This window comes from Patagioenas fasciata, chromosome 5, assembly GCF_037038585.1.
Source record: "Patagioenas fasciata isolate bPatFas1 chromosome 5, bPatFas1.hap1, whole genome shotgun sequence".
NCBI lineage: Eukaryota > Metazoa > Chordata > Aves > Columbiformes > Columbidae > Patagioenas > Patagioenas fasciata.
This window is the reverse complement of record NC_092524.1, coordinates 46070477-46087651: the sequence shown is the minus strand read 5'-3', so window position 1 is coordinate 46087651 and position 17175 is coordinate 46070477. Positions and strand designations below refer to the sequence as shown.

The window sequence follows — 17175 nt, the reverse complement described above, 5'->3', positions numbered from 1 at the left end:
AGTTTTATTTCATTTAAAATCCGCTGTGTTAAATATTTTAGTTACAAGTTCTGTGTAGAGGGTAAGAGTAATAGACTCTGCAGGCACTAGCAACCCCCTCACTCCCCAATACATGTGTGCGCTATCAGATTAAGGACTGCCCCCCTCCCCCCAAAACCAGCAGCCTTGGGCTGGGATATACATGACACTTGAAGACCAGGCCCTCCCCAGCTGTCTGCTGGGGACAGGCCAAGCCCTTGCACGCAGGAAGCCAGCAGTCGGATCCACCGTCAGTGAACTGTGATTCCAGGAGAGGTGCTGGGGGTTGGTTCTTACCCCCGTGTTGGGCATGTGATGGTGAAAGGGTTGTCTCCCCAGGAACAGTGCTACCTCCACATGGCCACAGGCTCTGCCCACCTGGACATCAATTCACACTGCAGTGACCAGGCTGGCGAGAGAGAAACAGTCTCCAAGGGAAAGCAGGGGAGCTGCCAGCGCTGCCTTCCTGTCTGTAGAGGGAGTGTAACTAGGGCGCTGCCAGAGGCACACCTACCTCAAGCCCTGCTCTGATCTAAACCTCTGCTGCAAGTGGCCTGGAGTTCCTCAGGCTGCCCTTGAAAGGCAGATGAGTGTGAAATAATTTCAGGCAAAACAGGGACAGACCAGTAGCCTTTCCTCTCCTCTCCCTCCCAGGAACCTCAGTGCTAGGAAATAAAGCTGAACCCGCCTCAGAGTGGCAGGGAAGGATACCCTAGCACAGCAGCAGCAAGCAGTTTCCAGTGGTATAGGACAAGCTAGAGGTGAGAGTTTGGTGCTGTGAGGGAGAGGATGCCATACAGATGGCTCTGGAAAGGCAGTGCCATTCAGCGATTGGCCCACTGCATAGCAATTCCCTATGAGAAACTGAACATTCATTAAACAGAACGGGAAAGGAGGTAGGAGCTATCCCCACAATTCCCTCTGGGACAGCTCTGATCACCGCAGAGGGGGGGAGACTGGAATGACCCCTGCCAGTTCCTGAATGCCCTGCATTGCCCCTGCTGGTACTGCGGCCCTGCCTGGGGTGGGTTGTGTGGGGGTGCAGCTGCTCTACAGGTCGAGCAGCAGCACGCGGGGATCCTCCACCGCTGCCTTGATCTTGCGCAGGAAAGTCACTGCCTCTCTGCCGTCAATCAGCCGGTGATCGTATGTCAGCGCCACATACATCATGGGCCGCACCTCAACCTGAAAGGGAGGAATAAGACAGGCATCAGTAAGCTCAGCCTTACTGCCTGCATGCTCTCCTGGGAACTGGAGGCAGACATGTTTTTTTCCTATCCTGAATCCAGGGCTCAGGCCCTCCTGGATGTGTCCTGCCTGGCAGGATTACCTACCCACTCACTCCCCCAGGCACTGATCACCCACCACCCAGGCTGGATCCATACGACAGAAGACTAGGCCCCTTTTCAGAGCTGTTCTCCATCACAAAGGCTAAAGCCTCCTCCTCCCCACACCTAAGTAGATTATCCAGTCCTCCCCCTCACGGATAGGACAAGGTCCCCTGCACACCTTAGGCAAGTACCAGTGACAGCAAAGCTGCCCTACACCCATTAGTCTCTGCTCCTCCTTCCCCGAAGAGCCTTTTAGAAGTTGCCACCAGCCCTCTAGAAAAAGCATATGGGCTATGGTCCTCATCTCACTGAGCCCTCCTCTCTGCTCACTAAAACCTCCTGTGCAGCTCCACCTACCTTGCCTCCCACAGCCACAGGCCTGTCCACAATGGCATGCATGCCTAAGATGGCAGACTGGGGTGGGTTAATGATAGGCGTCCCAAAGAGTGACCCAAAAACCCCTCCGTTGCTGATTGTGAAAGTGCCGCCATCCATGTCTTCAATGGCCAGTTCATTTTTCCGTGCCTGCCAGAAGAAGTACGGTCTTAGAAAGCCACGAAGACACAGAAAGCAGAGGACAAGGTTTTGGATGTTCATCCTTTCTGAGAACAAATACTGATGGCAAGAGCTTCACTTACTGATCTGTTCAGCTGAAAACTAGTATGAATTACTTGAAAATGCATCCTGTCTTTAGATCTGAACATTTACTGGCTTTGGGGAAGAATTCTCTTGCCTTCGCTTCCAACTCAGGCTTTTGCAGGAGACAGACACAGGGACTTCTATCCCTGGGGAGTTGAGTCTTGGTCTCTAAAGACGGAGGTGAAGACACACTGTATCACTAATGCACAAATTGCAGTCTTCTGGAAGGGCAGGAAGTAGATAGGCCTATGCTGTAAGGCACGGGCACAGCTATAGCTGTAACTGGATCGTTCCCCACAGCACAACTCAGGGAGTTAGAGGTCAGAAATGACAACAGAGAGGGACTGATTCAACTCATGCCTACTCAGCACCCTCAATTTTTCCCATTTCTCCCAACCCTTTTCAGAAAAACCTCCAACTTTCCTTACCTTCTCCCCCAGCTCATAGATAGCACGCTCTATGTCAGCAAAGTTCATGTTTTCTACATTCCTAACAACTGGGACCACAAGACCCTAGGGAGAAGCAAAGAGCACGATCAGCAAGTTCAGCACAGCCACATACAGACAACAGTTATCGGGCAGGAGCCTGGCCTCAGCCCAGCAGATTTTCTGCCGCCTCCTCAGCCCACAGCAGGTGGTTTGCAGAGCTGCCTCACGCCCTGGCAGCCAGCCGGGAAACCTGGCACAACACACACCAAACGCCACATTGTAAATGAGATCTTCTTTGCCTTTGTAAACCCATCTTGCAAAATCAACCAGGCTCCAGCTCCACATCCATAAAAGCAGGTGAGGCACTGGGCAGAGTTCAGCTGCCTCCTCTTTCTGGGTGAGCAGGGTCCCTTTGTGCTGGACCTCCCCAGACTTCGGGAGCAGTGACAGAACTGCAGTCCTGGTCAAACCTCTGCCTCACAACAGAACCAACTAATTCACCATCTGAATCTCTACCCCATACTCTCCCTGGACAGGACTGAAACTCTACCCCATAATCTCCCTGGACAGGAACACCTCTTTGAAGCAGCAATGTGATTCACAGAAATGGTGGCATAGCACAGCAGGGCTAGCCGAAGGACAGGACATGCAAAGCTTTTACTCTCCGTGACATATCCTCATGGGTCCATGAAAAAAAGGGTTTATTTAACTTGGCCCTACTCATCAACCACTAAGATCTACATTGACCTTGTTACTACATCTCCTAGTACAGTGGCAGACTATTCTTGATCCTCTGTCTTCTCCTAAAACCCAACTCAGCAGTCCACAGTATATCAGACATCTCATTCAGAAGCCCAGTCTCATCAGAAAGTTTCTGCTGCAGAGGAGCTCGATGCTGAGTTTGCTCAGAGTATATGATCATCCCAGACCTGAGGCTGCAGGAACCATAGCCAAAGCATCCCAAGTACCTACCCGGGGAGTTGCCACAGCGACACTGATGTCCACGTAGTCCCTGTACACAATCTCTTTGGTCGTGTCATCAATCACTAGGAGAAAAAAGCTGTGTTACATATGCAGTACCCAAGATCAAGAGTACAACAGGCCAGAAGTAGCCACAAAATCATAACAACTTGCTCATCTCTACCTTAAATGTAACTCCAGAGAAGAATAAACCCTCACTGCACTTGCGGGAGAAGGATCAGGATAGACAGAAAGGAAACACAGTCCAGATGGTCGGTCCCCCTCAGACATCCCCTTGGTTATCCTCCTCTTCTGGATTTGAGCAAGCAACTCTGACACCCCCCAGGAACGGCATCGCACCTACAGCAGCCACCTCTACACCAACCAGTAGCTCTTTCCTCTGCAGGCTGTGTACACATAGCCCCAGCACTGCTCCTGGCAACCCCTTCCTAACAGAGCTCCTCTTGGCAAGCTGTCCTCTGCCTACATCAGTGGCATGAGCAAAATCAGCTGCAGCACATAGGACGGTCCAAGCTATTAGCCTTGTCATGGACTTGGCCACCTGCTTTCCCCTCGCTCTGCTTTCCATCTCATTTGCTGAGGAGATGTGCAACTCGCCAGCAAGGGTCACCACTCACCTGCATTCACAACAGGCTGGTCCTGCAGAGCAAAGGCTGCAGCTTTCACAAAAGCTGACATGAAACCGAGCTTCAGGTTGTGCTTTTTCAGGAAGGGATCCTTGTGTACGGCTCTCATCTCCCGGATGTTGCTGTAAAACACATGGCAATACTGGTCAGCACGGAGCCCGAGAAAACACTGTTCTCTCACTCACAAATTTCAGTGCCAGCCCCAAGGACCACAAACCTGCACCACCAACTGGGAAAGCCCCACTCTGATGAAAAAATCCTTCAAATGTCACAGATGAAATGGACTGAGGGTGGCTCTAAGGACCCTGCCTAAGGATCCAACAGGAACTGGTCCTGGACCACACATTCAACAGGACAGGGTTAATATGCTTGGCCCACACTGCCAAGCAGAAAAACAAGACGGGGCACAGTGTATTTCCTGCTTGGGCCTGACGTTGCCACTGATTCTATGGAGACACCGGTGCTGATACCAGCGCAGCACGGCAGAGAGCAACTCCAGGGTGGCTGGGCTGGCCCTGGAAGGGTGAAAAACCAGGAAACGCCAAGAGCAGAAAATAGGCATGTTGTGATCAAGGGAAGCAAAAGACTTCAACCATTGTGCAAGTCTAGCGCCAGCCAGCATAATGATGCTCCCGTATCCCACCCTTTGGCTTCGGGAGTTGAGCAAGTATGAAAGACATCTTCCCAGGCACACCCTCAATCAGACTCATCATGTTTCCCCACTGCTTCTATTTTTCAGAACTGAGGCTATTTACAAAAAGTCAGCCAAGCTGTGGCTACAAGATCTGCCTATTCCAGGCTAATACCAGATGCTGTGGAATTGCAGAGTCCATCCCTTCCCCCTCCAGAGACCTTGAGTCTTTGAAGAGACAGTTTCAGCAAGGGGCAGGGGTCTCCACAGTTTAGAGTGTTTGTTTTCCTGCACCTAACCTTGTTTAGGGCTAGCATTACTGCCCAAAGACATTAGTGACTCCCAAGACACAAAGACTGCAGCAATGAGGACAAGGTTTGCTATGAAACTGGCTCATTATGGCTTCCTCCTTTCAGACACTGACCCCCATGGGAAGCAGGAGGCCCCAGCGCAGGCTCCCACCAGTCAACCTCACAGCAATCAATCCAAACCAAATTATCAGATGCAATGAGAGCCCGAGGCCAGCGTAAAGCGACACCTCGATGAACCTCTGAGAGGAGATAAAGCTGCAGCACTTCCCCTCCAGTCAAGACTATTTTGCCAACCTTATTGTTCTGAGACCCAAATATTTACATGTTTTGTCTTAAGGAGCAGAATCGGATTTCACAAGGCAATTTGATTTGGGCACAATTTCCCCTTAATGCACTGTAACATAAGCTGCCCACCCTCCAAAGCCATTAGTGCACTCGGTCCATGCAAGCACTTGAGTCAGGAGACCCTCACATGCCCGAAGGGGATGGGGAAGGATGCTAGTCCATCTCTGGAAAGCTGCACCATCTGAGAGCAAGGGCCTCAGATATATTTACTGCTCACCTGAAAGGCTGACGAGCCCTGGAGAACCACCAATGGGAAGCTAAATATGCCGACCTCCAACAGTAGTAACCTGGTGGGGTGGCAGAAAGCAGATGCTCCATCTTGGTGTCTCCTGACAGCCACTATACAAGTGACACTAGTCACTCCTGCTCTTCTGCTCAAAATCTACCAATCTTCAACCAAGAAGCACACAGACGAGGAATCAGGTTCCCCCTCCTACAAGCAGCAGATGACTCCTGAGGAACGACAGGCTGTTAGGAAGCTACATACCCCTCACACCACAACAACAACGTGGCCTTGATGAAGCTGTGCAGATGGCGGTACACAGCTAAGAAAGAGGCCCCAAAAGACATGTTGCCAATCTCTCCAAAGAGAATCAGCAAGGTCTTAGCTGGTATTTAAAAAAAGTCTGCCTGCATCTGTTTCTACTTGTAAAGGGAAAAAGAGGTCAGCTCCTCACCTCATGTCGATCTCATTGAAAGTGGTCAGCATGGCACAGGTATTCTGAGCCTCTTTCAGCCGCTGAGCAATACGTTGACGCATCCTATTCATTTTCACCTGAAAATTAAAAAGGTATAAGCAGAAGCTGCCTCAAGTTCACCCAAGGGGCAAAATGCAGAAGAAACTCAAAAGACCCTTTTTCTTGCCATCTGGTTAACTAGCGAGGGATGCCTATGGCCAAGGTTTTTGCTCCAGGTCTCCCTGAGGAACATGACAGGGTGTGGAGTTGATTTCACTACGGAGCCGCCCAGCTCAACAGAGTTTTCAGCACGAGACAAATGTGAGAAGAGCGAGACTGCTAAACAGGCAGGCTGTTCAACCAGGTTATCTTAAGGACGCACAAGGCAGGTGCGGCAGCCTCAGCACTTTGCTGAGGGCTTGTGGATGGACCAAGCTGATCACACTGAGCCTTCTGTGCTCAGTCAGGAGAGCTCAAACAAGACTTCTACCTAGAAAAGACCTGAGTCATATCTGGCCTGAGTCTTCCTCCATCCCACCCCTAAGTGATGCCCCCACGTAGAGCATCTCTTCGTCACCACCCCACCGAGCTGGGTGTGAACAGATAGATACGGACACATCCAAAAAGCTCCAGGCTTATGCCAGAACAAGTTGTCACTCAGCAACCAAAGTGTTGGCAAGAATCCTATTCCCGCAGCTTACCCTATGCTCTGATCTGGCACCTTTGCTGGGCACTGCCTCCCCAGGAGGAGCTGCCGCTGGGGCTGCAGCCGGCTTCACTGCAGACACTGAGGGTAGAGAATACATCAGTCAAAAAGGGGAGCCAAGGCTTTATCGCGACGCTCTGAGGTAGAACGCCGATTTGAGCTCCTTGCTCAAGCAACACAGAACAGAAGCAGCCTTGAACTGGGCTGTGCAGGTATCAGGCAGAGCTGAGCTCTCCAGCCCAGAGCATGCAGGGCCATAACACGGGGAGGTCTTCACCATAAACGCCACACTGTTTGTTGTCTTTAACCTTACACACTCTCCCCAAGGAAAAGAGGCTTGAAATTAGGAGAAAATAGATGCTGCCTCACCTGGTTTGCTGTCGATGGGTTGAGTTGACACAGGCGGCACTGGTGGCATCGTAGTGGGAACTGGTGCTGCAGCAGGTGGAGGAGCAGCCGCAGCTACAGGTTCAGGGGTTGCAGGAGGAGGAGGGACTGCTGCTGGTTTGGCCTTGGCAGGAGCAGCTGAAAGACAAGGAAGAACCATGGTAAGGGCAAAGAAAGCTTCCACTGTCAGGGATCCCTGAGTCTGACCAACCTGATAAAAGCTGACCCTCTGGGAGAGTGCCTTTATGTTCTCAGCACTACTGAACTGATCAGAGCCACCACAAGAGGATCCCATGGTGAAAGTACTGTACTCATCGACACCCTAGATCTCCTCACTGTGCTGGAGACTGGATGCTAAAGAGGGTGGAGAAGGGAGTTGTATCCGAGGAATTCTCCTCAACTGATTTCAACTTAGAGATGCAGTCTCCTCCAGAAGGAGCAAAAGAAGAGTTCCCCGCTCAGAAGGACTAAAACTATGCTTTGTTAATGGACTAAAGGAGTATTTTCTTCCAGCTACAGAGGCATATGGAGGAAACACTCAACCTCTCTCAGGATCCCCCTAAATGCCTTGCTTCCACCTTCAGAAAAAGATTGGTGGAAACAGGAAGGCCTGTGCAAGTTACCCATGCCTGACATACCTCCAGTTTTCCTGAGTTTGAACAGAGGTGTCCCCCCTTCCACTTTGCCACCATCGGGTACCAAAAGGGCTTCAATCACACCAGCTGCTGGGGCTGGAACTTGCACTGATGTCTGCAAAAAGGAAAATCAATTAAATTTCTCCAAACACTGGATGGAGAACAAGTGCCCAAGATTCCAATATGCATAGATACACGTAATTTGGCAGAGACAGCAGCTCTGTCTTGCACCATTTGCAGCAGTTTTCACACTCTCCACTGGGATTTTGTGCCAATACTTAGAAATTTTAGGAGATGCTGGCAGTGTAACATATAGCTCGATCTTCCTGCTCCAGGGTACAATCAAGAATTGACCCGCTGCAAGCATCTGCCTGACAGTAATACCTGAAGCAGAACTTGGCAGGGAGCTTTAGCAAGAACTTCAAAGCTTAAGAGTCCTTTAAAGAGTGAGTAAATTTAAAGGCAAAATTTAAAACAATCTGAAGACAACCTACGGTTCTGCAGATTTCTCCTCTGTTGAAACACAAATAGGTTTCAAAGCCTAGAGAATTGAATTAGAAGAAGGAGTGGAACAGCAGCTCCAACAAACATCAGCACCACTGGTGCTTACTCAAGCGTGTAAGGAAGAATTATCAAAGAATTCTCACTTAAGGCACAACCAGCTTTCATACTAGATGAGAAAATATTTTCTCTGTGAAGAGAGTGGGAGACACAGGCAGGGCCTGCAGGCTCCAAGAGCGCTTAGCAGGAAAGGAGCCGTACAGGGTACCCGCTACAGAACTAGAAAAAGTTTTGGTCCAGAAAACTCCTACCTTGTCTGTTTCAATCTCACACACCACTTCATCTTCCGCCACTGTGTCTCCAACAGCTGAGTGACAGATATGAAGACCACTGTGAGGAGGGAGGTGTGCTCTGGCCTCCCCTCTTAACCCACAGCAGTCTCCCCCACTAGCCCAGAATTTTATCATCCCAGTTCTCCACAAATTCTAAAGAAAAGTCTAGCTCAATCAATCAATCTACTAAACAGTCAGAGTCTGATTCCAGTTTAGACATCACCCTTCACCCAACATTGCCCATGACAAAGAGGTATCGAGGCAGTAACTGCTATCCTTACTCCTTAAGAGAACTGCAATTAACTGCCTCATTTGTCACAGATGGCAAGACAGTGAACAGGCTGGGAGCCTGTGAACTACGATCCATCCCTAAACTGTCCAGTGCAGCAGCAACAGTGCTGAGAGTTTCAGAGATGAGGTAACTGCTTACCTTTCTCCCACCTGACATCTCCTTCTGTGACTGATTCTGCAAAGGCTGGTGTGTTCACTGTAATCACGTCATTCCCTGTGAGAGAGACAGACAGACTTCAATGCATTCAGAGCTCAAAAGTCACAGCATTGCTTAATTCTTGCCATCAGGTCTCTGGTACAGAAGGTAGGTCAACATACACCAAATGTTGGCCTTCTTGATTCAACACTGATTGACATTTAACCACAAGAGAAATTCCCACTTGACTGAAAGTCACATTGTGACAGGAATGCCAGACAAAATCTTTAGGGCCCCAGGACATAAACCCTCAGCCACCCATCGAGGTGGGACAGCGGTGGGCCTAAACCAAGGATGGAAGAGGTGGCTTCAGCTGGTGTCAGGACAGCAACAGGCAGCACAAGAGCCATCCAACGGACTCCTGACTTTTTACTTACTACGTACTGCAGTGGTTCTGAAGTAACGGACAGTGAAGACACTGGAGTTATTTACTCTGCAGAAAGAGAGAAAGGTATGAACACAGAAGTATGCTCCCCTGCAGGCTGCTGGCACCAAGCTCAAGTACAGAACTTACATATGCTTAACTGATCTGAAAGGCTGCTCAGCTGTTCTGATGCATTTGTTCCAAGGGGCTCCTACTTACTGTTCATGCTGCAACAACCCCACTAAGGAAGGAAACATTACAGCTTACTATCACTAGCGCCCTCAGAAATTCAACGAGAACTGACATTTATGGAATTTTAATTTAGGAAGATAACAAAACAGAACCCCTCTGGTTTGAATATTGATAAAAGGGTGACCTAGCCATCCCACCCTATGCCCAAGACTAGTGCAGTAACCAATTTTACCTCCAGATCAGGACTGTCATCTCTACAGAACTTGCTAGACTGTGCCAGAAATAGAGAAAGCACCTTAAATTGCCTATGTCAACACAACCATGAGACAGCTATTTCTCTCCACCATGTCCCTTCACAAGGAGCTGGCAATCCCAAGTGTTCCAAAGGATGTTTTTTACACCTACTGACACCACATCTGGAAACCTGAAGCAAAAGCGCTTTAGCATTTCTTCTAATGCAGGCTACTTGGTGCAAAGAGATCAGCATTTAAGGCTTTTATGGATACACTCTTAACATTATTTCCCTAAAAACATTTTTACAAGACCAGTTCTGCAATGCAAATTTTGCTGTATGAACAACAGCTCTCTGAACCACCCCACTTCTGACAGAAGTCCTTCCAGGAGGCCACCACAGAGCAAACAAGACTCTAGTCAGTTAATCAAATGGTAGAGATCCATTTATCACCAGTCTCCTCATTCCTGTCCCTTCTCTGCCTTGGTATCTGGTTTCAAACACAGCTTATTTTCTTTAAGCATGTCACAGTTCCTGACCCGCAAAACCTAGATTTTGTTATGGCTTGCTCCACACTCCTACTATGTGCACAGGGATTTTATGATAGCCAACCATATTCTGTCTCCCAGCCCCCAAATTTTATCCGGGCTGGAGCAGCCCCAGCCTCTCCACATTGCAGCTGTCCTGTGGATACTTACACAAGCTTCCTGCTGTTGGTGTAAGCCAGTCCCTGGCTTCCAGCCACACCTGTGAATGAGAATGGTGTTACCCCACAGGAATGTTACCCAGCCTTCCAGCCCTCAGGTGTCCCTGTCAGGTAAAAGAGTGCAGAGGACACCACTGTCCACCCTGAAAAAAAGCTTGGGACTATGTGGGGAATATAACCGTATAGAGGTACCTCAGTGCTATCAAACCTGCCCAGACATGCCAAGAACAGTGGTCTTGCCTTCATCTAGATTTACAGAGATGGGAAAAACAGTTACATCTTGACCTCAAGGCTAATAAGAATAACTTTGAAAAGGACAAAAAAAGCAGCAGCTGCCCCAGTCAGAACAGCTAGGAGCTAGGAAACAGCTACAATGGACATCTCCAGGACTGCTAAAACCTCAGTTGCTGCTGAGTTACTCTCAGCAATACAAAGCAGTTTGTAACAGAAGCAAGGCAATCAGTTGCCTAATAGGCACTCCCAGGAAGCCTCACAGTTGCATGGACAGGTAAGGGGGAAAAAAAAGAATGAAAACAAGACATAGGGCAAAGTAGCAAACCACTATCATCCCTCTTCGCTGTCTGCCCCCTATCCCAGGAACACTTCTTTTCCAAAACTCACAGCAGGGAGGTACTTGCATAGATTCTAAGTTTCACATACCCCCTGTCCCCTCCTCACACTGCTCACATGCCCTGACACTGCAGTTTTTATTATGAACTGAACCCCTGTCCTTTGTCTCTTTCAGGGCACTGGGCAGTTTTCCAGACCAATCTTAAAGAGAGTCAGCAAAGCAACAGGAGAACATAATTATCTCAATTACACAACACCAGAAGGAAGAACCATTTCCATACTTGATTTTTTTTTTTTTTAAAGCAAAACAATATTTACAGCATCCCCTATTAAAGAGCTGACACTGGAACTCTAGAAAGCAGAAAAGGTAAGCAGATTTAACTGGTTTCTCAAAGCAGAACCAGAAGTGAATGATGTAACGCTATATAAACACAGTACAGCTAGAAAAAAACAGAGCTCTTGGAAAATCTGGTTTAAGCACGGAAGGGGAGTTCACAGGCATACTAGATTTGACATGCCACTTAACATTCACCCATCATTTTCAAAGGATTTTATTAGAGAGCTAGGCTCTGCAACAGCACGTTTCAAGTGCTGCAATGCTTGAAATATACTGTGCTGCCGCTGTGAAATCCTCACCAGAGGTGAATGGATGGGGCAGCATGTACATTAGGCAAGGGGGGCATTCACACGGAAACACAGCTCATTTCACCAACTGTTTCTTCATTACATCATTGAAAGAAATAAACCACAAGCAAACTTATTACCAATTGCCATCATCAGATCTGTTCTGTCTAGGTAGTTGGAAATGAAATAAAAGTGTAAGACTCACCAGACAGAGAGCATCTTGCCAGAGTACAGTTCCCCTGTCAGAGAAAAGAGGAACTATCAGTACTGCAAAAAGACAGACCCACCCTAGAAGGACTTATGTTTTCCCACAAGACCTGGATCAGAGATGAGACTCACCCTTCCCACACTCCAGACACACTATGCCCCCATAGTGTGCAAAAGAAGATGGTGAGAGCATCTACACCCTTCTCTTTGCTTTGGCTGCTTCCAGAATGCTTTCCCATGGAGTGATGTTGAACCTGATGTACTTAGTTTTCAGTTGTGGCTCCAGCGGTTTTGACCTTCTCATGCACACTTCCCTCTTTAAGAAGGAACAGATTTCTAAAGGCACATTCACTAAAATTTGCTATGAATGAGAAGGTCAAAGGTAGCTACTAGATATCATGAAAAAACATCTCATAATGTTTACTCCTAAAGTCATGAATACAGTATCTGGGAATTTTTTTGTTCATTTATTTTAAGGTTATGGCGCCTTTGACCCCAGAAGGCCAGAATTTCCCTCAATGGCAAAATTTATACTGCCTTCAATGAGTCAGGAATTCCACCTTCTGGTGATGTTTCACTTCATACCCATGTAATCATTGACTGCACTGCTAGCTCAGCATAACATTCCTCAAAAGTAAAAGGCACATTCCAGTCACTTCCCCTACTGTTATTATACATTTATTTAGCATTGAACCTGCAGATCTGGAGAACCTAAGAACTCTTAAAAGCTACAGAAAAATATCACAGTAACCATGACTAAAATGCAGTTAACTGGTTTGGAGGAGCTGCTACTCAACAGCTCAAAGCACCCTTATCCAGGTGCTAAGCTAAGAGGTAAAAAAATAGGTTTCATTCACATCTTCAGTGTTTGAAGTGAAGTTTGTGTATAAGCCCTGATTTCAGCTTCACCAGAGCAAGCAGGATGGGATAAAACTGATCTTAAACATCAAAATAATTTGTGGAGTTGTGTGTGATAAGACAACACAGATATCAAGGACCAAAGAGACACTTAAGTTTGTCACACCATCTACAGGACTGAGCACTGTAGCATACAAAAATACATTCACTGAACAGTTCATACCATCAGAGCTACTAACAGGCTTGGAATCAATCCCCTGGCAGTTTAATTATCCAAACTTATTGATAGATTTGGATTCTCAGATATTAACGCAGAGTCAACTCACTGATCGATGGGCAGCTCAACATGGCGATGATTAGTTGTGCTGAGGATGCAAGCAGCCAGGGTGACTCGCTGCTAAGCCAGCCTGGGTCTGGCAGAGCTCAGGAGCTCCAGCACAGCCCCACACAGCCACCCTTGCCTGCTGGCCCACCACAGGGACCAGCCAGCCAGCCTGGACCCACAGTCCTGCAAAACCAGCTTCCAGCAAGGCCAGCTGGAGCCCCTGCCCCAGGCCTGACTGGCAAAGGGAGAGCAGGGAGCACTGCACAGACTTTGCAGAGTCATTGTGAACACTACAAGGCTTAATCTTGGTGCAGCACTGGTCCCCTGCGAACTCACATCTGGTTTGTGTAGAGCCAGTCCTAGGCTGCGATCAGTAAGGTGAACTTCAACTTAAGCACCACAATCCTCAGCACATATGTTAGTTCCTGTATTGATCAAATTCTTCCCACTTCCCATAGTGTCACAGATAATACGAAGTCAATCACAAATAAAATATCAAGTGACCTGAGCTCCACTCTGACCATCAATGTTTTCCTGGGTGCTTTATAAAAAAAGTGGTTAAAGGTATTCCTTACATCCCAGACAACAACTTTTTAAGAAAGAGTAACAGTCTCAGACTGAAGCAGAAACAACAAATTTTATTTGCTCAGGACCAGTTTACTGTAAGGTTAAAAAAAAAAAAAGTTTAGAAGGCTTGTCCTAAAACAAATCAATGTGACAAAACACATCTGCAGCTCTATTCCATGAGAGGTGCCAAGTCTGTGTGACACAACTGCCGCAAAATTAAGGAAAAAAATGGTATCTCTCTACCCTTCTGTCTTTTAGGTTAAGAAATGAAGGAAAGAGCTCTGAGTTGGAAGCCACTAATAAAAGATACTGAGATTCCTCTGTCTTGTGGTCTGCAGAACCGCTGTGCATCCACCTCTTAACTACAGTACCTCAGAGATGCACGTGTAGCTCCGGGAGATGCCTGACAGGGCTGATTCCTGTTCCATCTTTCCCTGAAGGAATCACTGTGATTGTACCTGCTCCTGGTATCACCTCGCTAAATCTGCCCTCTGCCTGATCTTACAGCTTCTTCAGTTAAAATGGAAACATTTAGGTTTTGCTAACTAGCATTAGCACTTCTGGTCACTTTAAAAAGAGCCTTCACTTTGAGAAATAAGTCTTGGTCTAATTAGTCAGTGACTCACGTATCAAACGATTAACTTTTTCCCCGCGTTTCACATGACTTCTCAGAATTGTTTTTACAACTCTTACTGTGCCAAAGCAACCCTGGAACACAGTGCCCCAGGCCACACCTTTCAAAGAGCAGTCACCTTCCAGTAGGTCACTACACACTATGGAATAAATCAGCTAAAGCAACAACCCACAGATTTCCTTTCCAACAGCAGGAGCGGGGACCAGTTCAGGTGAGGACAGGAACTGAACAGGCAGGTACAGTTAATTTCAATAGAGGCAAAACAGAAGCCAGGTGCTGGGTGGCTCTGATGACAGCAAAGCAGCATTTGGTTCTCCAGCCCTGGCTTCTCCAAAGCGAAGAAGCTGCTGCTTTAACAAGAAGGATGAACGCAAACCACTGCTACACACAAAAAAACAACTGCACATTTTTCATGGATTTTAACACAATTATATAAAGCATGGCAGGGCAGATGCTCAGATGGGATGGAGATAACAATGCTGAGCAGCAAGAGGATACTGTTACTGAGAGAACAGGCTGAAAACTCCTCCAGTATGTGGGGAGGATCAAACAGGAAAGAACAAGTTCTTTACAAAGTCTTCCCCAGATAAATAAAAGGACTTGATTCTCAAAGCTCCTGATCAAACTATCATTTTTCAGACTAGCTCTTCTACGGACTGTTTCAGGTCATCCCTCAACAGCTGCCTCCCCTCTACCACGCCAAGTCTTACATGCTTGGATGCACAATATCGATGTGCATTCATGATTTCTACTTGATATATGAATCCAGGACCACCTTCTCTTTTACAAGATCATAAAACTCCAGACAACACTTCCCTACCCTTGTTGTTTTTTGCTGACTCCACTATTCTCCCATTTAACCCTACACTTCTGAATTTTGTACATGTCAATTGTTCTCACTTCTCTCATCAGAGGTTTGACACGTTCTGGTGTTTCTTTCTGTCTCCAAAATCCTGCATCATTCTCTTTATCAAAACTTACTTCCCATATCCCTACTCAAATGGAAATCAAACTACTACCACTATCTTGATTTCTCAACTTTTCTAGTACATCTAACAGATTAACTAAAGTTATTTCCCCTTCCTAGTACTCAGCTATAACCTTCTGATTTGCAGACTACTTTTGTAAAAGGTTTGAATACTCCATCTGCCTTCCCCCCTGTTCTGTATAATTACACAGCACCACTGAGAGCTGACAAAGTTTAAATATGGTTGAACTGTCACTTAAATAAGCTTATTTTAAACTGCACTATAATCAATTTGTATCTACGTATGTATAGCAAAAGAAAACTGTAGTTAATTATAAATTGTTTATAATGCAGTTTTATATATATCTACAGACATATTTACAAACACAAACCTGTTTGTAGCACCCAGAGACGAGCATTTAACATACAACAGCCCTAAGGGGAAGCATGACATAGTTAATGTCCAACATTACAATTGGCTGTCAACACCTGCTCGACTACATTCACACAATGGCTAAAATCAAATTCCATGCTCTAAGGCTTCAGCTGGTCATGTGGAAGAGATCTTTCTCCTCCTGTAGGTAAGCACATGTGTGGGCACTCGCATGCACACATACCCGTGTGCGTACACCAAGCTAAGCAGTGTGCTGTTAAACGGACGATGTGCCAGCAGCGGCAGCCGCCGGCGGCCCGGCGCAGCCCCGGTGCTGGTTCCAGGGGCCCTGGCTGTCACACTTGGTACGCCCAAGCCGCCGCCAAAACCGCTCGCTGCCGCCTGCAGCGGCTCAACGGCTGCTCTGAGAACCGAGCAGAGGAGTTAAATACGCAAACAGACAGCGGCTTATTCACCGTTCCGGCACCGGGCTGAAGGCGGCGGGGAGGGTTTCTGCTGGTGAGGCGGGGGCTGCCAAGCGGGTGGCGGCTGCGGCAGAAGCCCTCAAAATCTGCGGCCCATCGACAGGCGCGGACGGCGAAGCCCAAGAGTGGCGGTTTCCAGCGGCTTTTCCCCGCCGAGATCCGCCGCTCTTCCCGGCGGGGCGGCGGGCCCTGCCCGGGGCAGCGGCACACGCTCCGGTGGCGCCAGGCTCGGGGCAGGGGCACCGCCGCGCTCACCCCGGACCCCGGGGGGGCACCCGCCGCCCCTTCCCGCCCTCAGCCCGCTGCCCGCGGCGGCCGTGCCTCGCGGGGGGGTTGGGAGGGGACGCGTCCCGGTGCCCTTGGCGGCATCGTCCCCGCCCGCCCGCCCAGCCGCCGCTCTCCGTCCTCCCTTCCCGCGGCTGGTGCCCGCAGCGGGCAGTACCTGCCGGAGAGCGCGCAGCGAGCGGCCCAGCGCCCGGCCCAGGCAACGGGACCGCCACAGCAGCAGCATCGCGGCGGTGGTGGCGGCGGCGGGAGGAGCCGGAGGGCGGACACCGGAAGCAGGCCCGGCGCGAGCCGGAAGCGCGCAGGACCGGACGAACCTCTCCGGAAAGGGAGGGAGCAGGGCTGCAGGGGCGGCACTATAGCGGGTGTGGGGACTGGGAGAGGAACAGGCCGTTACGAGTCCCGTTATCTATGAGTTGTGCTACCTACGATTATTGGTACAAAACAGACTTGTATATTGCCACAGGGTGCTGTTTTGTGACGCTCCTGGCTGAACCAGCCCTGGATGGCTGCACGACATCTGTGCTGCTGCCCTTCCTGCTCACCTTGATGGTGGTTTGGGCTGGTGTGGGATGATGCGGCCACAAGCGTGAAGCCAGTGGGGTGTTGCAGGGTTAGAAATGGACAAGGAGGTCATCTCACCGTGACAAAGAGGTGAACGAGTCCACACGTAAGCCCCGCTCCTCACATGTGGTCTGTATGTTGAAAACGTTTGAGAACCCCCCAGCTAGGGTCTGGGTTTTTGCCTCCT

At 48.7% G+C, this 17175-nt stretch overlaps 1 protein-coding gene across 1 annotated transcript; it reads right to left on the bottom strand.

Moving 5' to 3' along the window:
- Nucleotides 1-334: 334 nt before the first annotated feature.
- DLST (dihydrolipoamide S-succinyltransferase) lies at nucleotides 335-16732 on the bottom strand. Its single transcript, XM_065839087.2, has 15 exons — nucleotides 16582-16732; nucleotides 11929-11962; nucleotides 10522-10570; nucleotides 9413-9468; nucleotides 8979-9053; nucleotides 8528-8583; nucleotides 7719-7830; nucleotides 7063-7218; nucleotides 6689-6774; nucleotides 5988-6085; nucleotides 4015-4145; nucleotides 3389-3462; nucleotides 2417-2500; nucleotides 1707-1874; nucleotides 335-1203 (listed from the first exon to the last, which is right to left on the bottom strand). Exons 1-15 carry the CDS (start codon nucleotides 16648-16650, stop codon nucleotides 1069-1071), a joined length of 1383 nt encoding a protein of 460 aa, XP_065695159.1. The 5' UTR covers nucleotides 16651-16732; the 3' UTR covers nucleotides 335-1068.
- Nucleotides 16733-17175: the final 443 nt, after the last annotated feature.